At 46.2% G+C, this 9,835-nt stretch overlaps 1 protein-coding gene across 1 annotated transcript in view; it reads right to left on the reverse strand.

The window, feature by feature from the left end:
• Positions 1 to 595: 595 nt before the first annotated feature.
• FECH (ferrochelatase) overlaps positions 596 to 9,835 on the reverse strand; it is a 27,142-nt gene continuing 17,902 nt past the window's right edge. The window contains exons 7-11 of the mRNA XM_004683933.2: positions 7,603 to 7,701; positions 4,490 to 4,597; positions 3,918 to 4,082; positions 2,379 to 2,438; positions 596 to 1,921 (exon numbers count right to left, since the gene is read on the reverse strand). Of these exons, the coding sequence (XP_004683990.1) occupies positions 1,787 to 1,921; positions 2,379 to 2,438; positions 3,918 to 4,082; positions 4,490 to 4,597; positions 7,603 to 7,701 (567 nt within the window). The 3' untranslated portion in view covers positions 596 to 1,786. The remainder of the gene's footprint in view (positions 1,922 to 2,378; positions 2,439 to 3,917; positions 4,083 to 4,489; positions 4,598 to 7,602; positions 7,702 to 9,835) is intronic.

The following is a 9,835-nucleotide window of genomic DNA, read 5'->3' on the forward strand; positions in this document are numbered from 1 at the left end:
CAGTGGTCTCAATAACCCCATTGCCTTTCACTACCAAGGCCGGTCTGGCCCCAACTCAGAACGAGGCTGTCATTCCACACAGCCCAGTTACTTGTTGACGTGGAGGTTTCCCTAGCAACTTCCCACCTCCTCGCCAGATCTCCTGAATTGGAGTTCTCTGCAACATCACCATAATAATCTGTATTCAACTCGAAGGGAGCAGACTAAGGCAAGGTTCCTAAGGAGGGAGAAGGGCCAGGAGCAGGTGAGCACCGCTCACCAAGAAATGCACAGTTCATGGTGCAAGGTCCTTCACCAGATTCCCCAAAAGATAATGGAAATGGCCAGATGGGAATTCTAAACAAGATGTGTGTCTTGTTCCTTTCTCTGGAAGCAATCTACCTGTTCAGAGCCACCATCAGAGTAGGAAGACTATTAAAGGATATAGGATGGCACGTTTATTTTCTTGGATTATAAAAAAAATTCCTCTTACTTAATAATTTGACTTTGAATTATTTGGGGTAAGTTTTGACTTAACAGAACACATGAATCAAACTGGTTAAAACCTTAATGATGTCATGACATGTATTATGTAGTAAATCCTGGATATAGAAGATCTATGATACCCCAAAGCTTCCACTTTATGATCTGGCTTTTAAAAACAATCAAAGAAATACTCTTTGAAGAACAAAGTTTTAGGGCTCGGAGGAAAAGGAAAGTAATCATTACATATTCATTATGGATCCAGCAGAGATTTTTTTTAATCCATTTAAATCCAAGTCGAGAAGATCAGATTCTGATCCTACATTATTTTTACATCTTTAGAACAAGTTTTCACTCACAAACTCAAGGTTACGATGGCATTAAAAATATCCACAGGAAAAGAATGACACAAATTGCAATGGTAAGATTAATAGCTGTTGCGTTCGAGCAGTTCCTTTATCTCCATTTTCCAAATCGCATATAGCATGGTTAGAAAATTTTTGCAATAAAAACTGCCAGTTACAAAAGAATCCAAGATGATGAAATAATGTTGATTTTCTAAAATGACTCTTCAAACAAAAATGCAGAAAGGAGGCCTACACCCCAGACAGAGAAGATGCTGGATGGAAAGGTTCCAGGGTCCTGGAGACAGGATGCAGGTACCACAGGCTTCCCCCCAAGGCAGCTATGACCAAGACGAGGCTTTATGCCTGTCCAAGACTGTGTGCCTGAGGTATCTCAAAGCATTTGCAGAACCGGTACTAGATCTGGCTTTGTGCTAAGGAAAGTGAGGTCCACACAGAAGGGCCCAAATGGCCCCTTCGGCCTCCGGGCACTCGAGCCCACGGGTTTAGGGAAAGGTTAGTGCTGCTTCACGTCCTCAACATCATTCACTTACAAAACAAGTAGACACACAGGCTGAAAATGAAATCTCACTCACACACCCCATGGAGGGACTCTCTGTCCCTCGTGGAAAGGATTTCAGACAATAAAGCCAAAAATCTCTATTTAAAATAGGTGTGTGTCTCATAAGGTAAATTGTTAAAGTTCTTTTTATTTTCCCCAATAGTGTAGTAGACATACCAAGTTAGTAGCTTTACCCAGAGAGAGGGAATATAAATGCTTACTATGTAGATCTATAAAAATAGAAAACCTTCAGTAAGGACTTGAGAGTCTGTTCCTCAAGAAATCACACTATATGTACCCAGAAGCTGTCCATAAACTAATGTAACTTTTCTCCTAGATGTCTAAATACATCTTGCTCCACGTCGGAGGCATCCCGAGGCTGAGCATCTGCCTGACCCCACAGGGTGCACAGTGGCGGTCACAGCTTCTGGGTGGTGAAGAAGGTCTTGGTCTCCCTGCAGACAGGATTGACACAGAGCGGGCAGCTGAGCGTTAGCTGCTTGGAGCAGCGCTCGTTGGACTGGATGTGTGCGTGCACCAGGTCAGCCAGGGCCTGGGAGGGACAAGAGGCAAAGGGTCATCAGAAGCCTGCAGTCTGCTGTGCTTCCCGCACTGTACTGCCCCCTCCCCCCACCTTCCCGGATCATCACTAGGTGGGGGTTTCTTTTCATTTGAATTATATGAAGCCTTTAACATCCTCCTTTCCTAAGAATCCTCAGTGCAGAGAAAAGTGAAAATGGAGATTTTGAGACAATGAAATCTTCTTGCCCCGCCTGCTAGAACTTGTCTCTGAAAGGCAGCCTTTCAATGAGACGTGGGTAGAGGTGGGCAGAAGTAAGTGGGGCTATCTAAAAGCGAGAGGAGTCAGTGTATAAGGAATTCGATTTTATTTTTGTAATTAATTGGAACTCAAAATGTTCTAATATGTGAGAAAACCAATATTCTGTAAGAGCTTCTCAGAGGATTACTCTCCGATATGTTCTACCAGGTGGTTGCGGCCCCGCAGATACCTTAGAGAACAATGGATTTCCATTAAGAGACTCTGCTCTTCTGATGTTTTCAGCTCCACACTGAATCAAATGAGAAAAGGGAGAAAAAACACAAACACATTTTATTTTCTTTCCTTTTTTTTTTTTTTAAAGAAACTGCTGCAAAATAAAAAGCTGTGAAATTATTTCTTTTTTGGGGGGAAAAATAATCAGACCAGTTTTTAAAAAAGTTAGTTATTTTAAACATTATATTCTTCCATCAAAGAGTGAAACGAATCATAGCTAGATAGTTTTCTTTATTTATGGCCTGATTTATCAGTTGCTGATCTCAGCCCATGTGCTCACTAAGGAGTGGCTTTGGTGTAATAATATGAATGTGAATACCATTCAAAACAAAAGCTTGCTTTCCCAATACCGATCATCCCAAACACCAATATGAACATCTTTGTGGTTCATTCTGTTCAATTTAGCAAGCTCACAATTAGCCAAGGTCACGGTGAGATCCACCAGGCGTCACTAAGATGAAACTCATAGACACCCTACAATCTCGTTTCGGCCAATGATAACTCCCCATAAATTCTTCATCACAACTACTGACAAGTCATTTTGGTTCTCTCAGACGTCATCAATGGTTGATGGATGACCAGCCTGCACACAAGAAATTCTGCAGGGGCGGGTGCTGGCCGAAGTTCACCCCCACCCACTCTTCATCCCACCCTGCACCTGCCGCCCACCCAAGAGGGCAGTGTCTGAGGAGTCCAGGCCGCCATCAATCACGTGTGGCGGACCAGGCACAGAGGCTCTGGCCGCAGAAGGGGCTGGGTCCTGCTGCCTCCACTTTTCCCAAGGAAACAGCCCTCTAAATGGCACCTGGGGTTCAGACCGGCCCTCAGAAGCCGAGAGATGGGTGAACAGTAGTTTTTCTCTCCTCTGATAACTCACATCCATCTTCCATTATGAGACACTGAGGCTGGAATTTGTTATCTCAATAATTGGACTGATCACAACTCACTGGTAACCAGCTCATGAAACGAGGGCGCTGAAGAAGTCCAGGCCATCACCTCACCTCTGCTTTGTGTTTCATTCCACTCGCTTCTCTTAAGTGACAGCTTCTTTGTGCCTTGGAAGCCAACAAAAAGTAGTAGCATAACCCCAAGGAAAGGCTAAGAAAAGAATTAGTGATCATATTTTCTTCCTTGAAATTGGTGAGGGCAATTAATTTTTCTTAAGGAAATACAGTCTTGTCACTCTCAAGAAGTACAGTGACTAAAGCTAAAATAACAGTGTTGCCCATAGTGGTCTCTGGGACACCAGGCTTCACAAAGGCACAAAAGTGCTTGCTGCCCACTGGGGACAAGGAATTAACTTAAGGCACTCAGACTGTTACTTAGATTAAGTAGAATTCAAAATAACGAGGTCACCGCACATGCATACTGGAGGGTGCTTTTGAATATGAACGCTGAACAGTATTTTTGAATGATATACTGGATTACTGCAGAGGAAGTTCCCACGTAACTCACGTTACACTAAGTCACTAAAAAGCCAGATGGGGGCATTTACCTCGTTGGCTAGAACCTGCGCACACTCGATGTCCAGTTCATACAGTGTTTCAATGTGGTCGCTGGTAAATGCAATTGGGACCAAAAGGATATTCTTCCGCCCCCTGGCACAAAGCCCGCGGATGGTGGCTTCCGTCTGAGGACCCAGCCACGGCATCGGACCGACCTACAAGAGAAGATATGAGCTCAGGGCGGGACCCACTGCTCTGTCCTGGCCCATGGCACGCGAGGTCCAGTGCCCTGGGCACCCACACACACCCTAGGAGAGAGGAGCTGACTTGCCACCCGCTTGAGGTATTTCTACCTCAATGCGTGAGTCTCCTCCTAGAAGCTGGGAGAATACGAGTAACAGTATCTGTCATTAAATTAAAAAGAACATGAAATTAGAGCGACTCAACCATGTTTTAATTTCCCGTCCTTCTTGCTTGCCCATGTTCTTCCCACCCGTGATGAGCAACCGGGTCACAGAATAGTTTGTGTGAAGAACCAAATCTAACCATTTTTAGAACACAGCCCTAAAACAGGCCCCCCTGGAGAGAGCTGGCCACCCACAGGTGTGTGGGAGACTCCTACCTTGGACTGCCAGACCAGACGGTAGGGGTTGGAGAAGCCCAGCTTATCCATGACTCTCTGGACAGTGGCACCCACCTCCTGCGGATAGGGGTCCCCTCTGTTGACCACCTGCAGCAGAGACAAGTGCAGCTCAGTCAGCAGCACTTCAGTGAAGGGTCCTGAGAGCCTGGGACGGTGGCGAGAAGACCAGAGCCCACACAGGACACCCCTTTTCCACCTTATGCACTGATAATGTACATCTCAATTGCTCAACTTCCTCAGCTCCACTTCTTCATTGGCTCAGAACACTGTGCTCAACCAGCTCTCAGGTCCCTAAGAGAGTGTCACCTTCCTTGTCACTTGTGGGGGACTCACAGTGCCCAGAGATGCAGGATGGGCCACTTCACCCCCATCAGAAAGTGGGGACCAGCACTGAAAAGCTGGCCCAGTGAAGTCAACACCCCTGACTTCTACATTGGCAGGCCTGCGCAGGTGGTGTGAGAATGCCGTGTGGACATGTGGACAATCACAGCATCTGTACACATCTTGCTCCACTGGTGGGAGAAAAGGGAGGCAGCAGTGTGTGGTTCAGAGTCCAGGCTCCTCAAGCCTTGTCTTCTCATTCCTTCTGTCCCCTCTTCCCACCACCAGGGACTGGAGACACATGTTTGTGCACAACTGTCTGAAAAATGGTCCTGACAGAACAGTGTGTTCTTTGAAATGTTGCATAGAAATTTCTTTCTGCTTTAATATTTAGTCATGTACTGAGTCCCTGACCACTTACCTGCTTTCTCCCCATCATACTTATTAACACCAGATTATCTTATGTATTATGATTATGATCTGTATCCCCCTAATCTCTGCGTGCAAAGACGACTGTCTGTGTTATTCATCCCCACATCCTCTCATTCGTTGTGAAGAGAACAGCACCTGGCACACAGAAGGTGCTTGAGAAACACTGCTGAAATGAAATATGGACAAACTATTTGATCATATTCCTATGAGTTGCTAAAATGGCATAAATGTAGAAGGTACAAAAGACAGAAGCACATGGAAAGATTGCCACGGGCAAAGCCACCAGTGGGACTTAAATATGTGGCTGAGGAATAGACACCTGCATAGTCCCAAGGTATCTTCCCCAAGTTATTCTTAACGACCAGAGGAAAAGAGTAACTCAGCAGTGGACAAATCTGGCAGGCACCTCAATACTATCAGTGGGCCATGTGCCTCGCAGATGCCCAGAGTTGCCTGAGGCAGGTTGGGACAAACCCAAAAGGTGAAGCATGCTACCCAGTAACTGACATTCCCACAAAATCACTCCTCAAAAATATCTTGGGTCAGGAAAGATAAGGAAAGTGTGAATACTTGTCACAGACTGGGGGAGACCAAGAAGTCATTGGGGTGCAATGCAGGGCGCTGGGCTGGACCCCAGAACAGAGAAAAGACAATGGTACAGGAAGTAGAGTGGGAGGAAGACAGGCCTGTAGTTGACTGGCAGCACCCCACTGGGGTCTTCCTTTGCTCTGGTGCCTGCAAGGTCACCACCGGGGGAAGCCAGGGAAGGGTGTGTGGAAACTGTACTGATTTGGCATATTTTCTGTCAATCTAAAATGACTTCAAAATAATTAAATAGAAAAAAATTCATTAAGGGGCCCTCCCTGGTGGCACAAAGGCTTAAAACGCAGCCTTATGAAGCTGTCCACGGCCACAGCAGTGCAAGGTGGATCCCTGGCCAGGGAGCTGACCCACAAGGCGCAGCAGACCTCTCCTGTCCCACGCGCTGCTCCCCTCAGCAGTGTGTTTCAGTCAGTCTGCCTGTTCTGTTCCCCACCCTGTCTGGTGAATCTTCTCACCCCCAGCACTTCTGGCCTGTACTGCAGTTCTTGCATGCATAAATAAATAAATCTTTAAAGTTTTTTCATTAAGGAGAAAAGTCATCAGAGTAAATGCAGGGGAAAGAAGAATCTGCTAGAAGTTTCCTCCTTTGCTCTTCCCAGCCCCACTTGGCCTCCGGGCAAGCCTCAGTCCTACACAGGGCACTGGGGCCGCAAAAACAAGCCCGAAACAGCGTGGACACAGCAAAATGATGCCCGAAACAGCGTGGACACAGCAAAATGATGCCCGAAACAGCGTGGACAAAGTAAGATGAGTCCCTGAGGCGAGACCGGAAGTGAGGCCAAAGGCCGGAAGAGAAGGCAGCACCTGGAATCCTTCATGGATAAAATGTGTTCCCGCCCTCCTGGCAATCCAGACGTGGTCACCCCCATCTAGCACCGTTACTGAAAGGATCAGGGTGGGAGAGCAGGGAGTTGCATGATGCCAGAAAGAGTATGAACCTGTGCAAAGAAAACAGGCAGCTTGAGGTAGAGAAGCGTCTGCTCCAGAGCCACCTACTGCTTGGCCAGGCGGCGGGAGCGGAGAGCAGCGGAGGCCGCGACCTGGCTACCACCAGGTGGCAGTCAAGGCCGACCCGCACGGGCCCCGCCCCTCAAGTGAAGGCCATTAACCCTGAGGTGGAAACCACCTGGGAGAGGGAGAGGGACGCGCCACCCGCCGCGCTGGAAACGGACGTGTGGCTGGTTCTGAACCACGAAACCCGCTCTCCAAGCACACAGCGCCCGCGCTTGACCACCTGGTCTCCGAATACCTGGCAGGTATGACACAGGTAAGGTCTGTTCATTACCAAGGCCTGGCGTGAGGGGGAACCAGACCACAACTGCCACACTTTAGACTCACTGACCAAAACAGGAAGCCTCCTCTTAGCAAGTCAAAAACTGTCCCAAAAACTTGAGGTACTATAAACGGATAAGAAAAAGTTAGCGCACTTCCAGGAATTCACATAGCCCGGGTCAGGTCTGGACAAAACAGCGGGACTGAGAGCGCTGGTCTGAACGGAGGCCTCGGATTCAACGCAGACAGGGCTCTCTCAGCAGAGAGCAAGGCATGTCCTCTTTGAACTGGCCTGCTTCCTCACAAGCCTTGGGTGGGAACCCTTCTCCCAGTTATCCTCGGAAGGGGGTGAATCAGACAACATCACTTCCTAATATTGCAATTTAAACTTCCAGAGTGAGCCTGGTTAGCCCCAGATCAGAATTCATCCTCACAGCAGGACCTTGTGGAGGGTGGTTACTTACAGACAGTGGCAGCGAGTGGGCAGAGAAGAGAATGACCACATCGCTTCTCTTCTCAAGAGGAAAATGGTCCAGTTCCTTCTGAATGTTGTCTGCAAAGCACTGTGGGAATGCCCAGAGGATAAGGCGGAAAGAAAGAAAGAAAATGGAAGGTATTTTAAAAATGAGAAGTTTGACACAAATCTCAGAGCAACCCTGAAACACCAGGACTCTCTTTTTCAAAAAGTGCAAACACTACAGTCTCCTCTCGCTTTGGTTCATCATCAAGATGGCTCCTGCCGGTCTCGGGGGCCTAGGGAATTTGATGGGAAACTTCTGAAGCTCGCTAATGGCTCACTGAAAATGAACGCTCTGGATCTGCTCCCCCTCGGGAGGCACAGGGCTCACTTCCAGATGGAAAGGAAACGCAGATGGGAAGGAGAAGTTGTTTTAAGACCGCTTATTTGCTCGGTTAGCAGGAAAACCGCTTACAGGATCTTTCTTAATCTCCCTGAGTTTGGCGTTCAGGTCAGATCACTTTAGACAGAAATAGTAGTAGAGGAATAGGAAAATACTCTTCTATTTTTACCACCTTTTCCTTTGGAGTCCAATGTCCTCACTGAGGCAACCTTTGTAACAACAGATGAGAGGTGTGTAATCCTCTTTATTAAATTCACAGGGGGGGCAATATGCAGCAGACTCCAGGGCCTGTTCAGTCACATCTGTGAATCCGGGGCTAGCAGGCTGGTCCGGCCTCCCCCCCCCCCCATCTCTGTCCACCAGAGCAGTGGTTCCCTTTGTCTAAATGGCACTTTCCAGTTCACATCAATAGGTGCTGAAATACCAGGCCTGAAGAGGCTTTCTTTCATCTTACACCTTAATCATTCTTTGTCATTTAAGCTATAAAGCAGATGCTACAAAGGACATTAATGGATTAACTGATGAAATTGGAATATGAACATAGAGTAGATAAATGTAAGCATCAATGTCAAATTTACTTATGTTCAATATTGAATCCTAGTTATGTAAGAGAGTATCCCTGACATTTCATGGCATCTGTGGCTGTGTGTCTATCTTCTCAAATGGTTCAAAAACAATTGCATATACACACAAAAGAATGCAATGATACAGCAAGCGGTGTAAATAATTTATGAATCTCGATAAAGAGAAGAGTTCCTTAAACTATTCTTAGTCTTGTAACTTTTCTGCAAGTTTGAAATTATTTCCAAATAACAAGGTTTGTTTGTTTGTTTTTTTAAAAAAAGTCCTTTTATAAAGGACATTTACCATGTATGTTCTCTGGTATTTTGATAAATCCATGGTAAATACTATTACTATTTACTATTTAGGGCAAAATATTCCTTAGTAGGTATTGAGAAATTGCAGTGCAGTTATGGGTAAATAAATGCCTGGAGGCACACGTGGCACCTACAGTTACTTCCCCTTTCAACATGTATGATTCCCCTGCAGCATAAATGTAAGAGGAGATACAAATAAAGGCCATGTTTCATGGCGTCTCTGCAAACAGCATGCTCAGAAAAGCCTGAGTAGCCCCACTACAGAATTTATATGGGTGTCTGTGCCTGTTACACACATGCCAGTTGCCCCAACAGCTAGATAAAAATCACTATTAGAATAACTGGGAATTAACAATCATAAGTAGTCACAAGTAGGAATGTTGATTAAAACCAGTATTTTTAGCTTTCAACATCATCTTGAGTTTTAGTTTAGGGATTTTGGTCTGTTTGTCTTTTGAATTTCTGGCAGATATCCCCCACAATACTAAATAAAACCTACCTATAAACTTTTGTTTCCAATAACTTTTAGCCCTCCTCATCTTATAAAATGGCAGGCAAGTGAAATACAGTTTATATGGCTTACTACAGACTCTAAACCATTTTCAAATCGGAGGCACGCTGGGCTAGTGGAAGAGCTACTTAAATCGCCCAGAATCCACCTGCGGTATTTCTGAGGTGCAATCCCTCTGCAGAATGAAAGCGGCAGGCGGCTCTCACAGCCCTTCAATCACCCCATCCAGCAGGCAGATAAATGCCTCTAAAATTCCCTTTCATTTCGTGAACACAGACTTCCTCAGTTAAGAGACCTTTCCATCTTTCTGCTTCCCCCTTTTCAAAGGACTGAATTTTAATGCAAATCTAATTACTCCCTGGATCGGGGCAGGCACATGCTGTGCAGACCGGCTTCTCCGCAGCCACATGTCAGTGCAGACTGAAGCACCCTCCTCTGCTCCACCCAC

The sequence above is a fragment of the Condylura cristata genome, unplaced genomic scaffold, assembly GCF_000260355.1.
Source record: "Condylura cristata isolate star-nosed mole 26May11 unplaced genomic scaffold, ConCri1.0 scaffold00016, whole genome shotgun sequence".
In the NCBI taxonomy this organism is placed as follows: domain Eukaryota; kingdom Metazoa; phylum Chordata; class Mammalia; order Eulipotyphla; family Talpidae; genus Condylura; species Condylura cristata.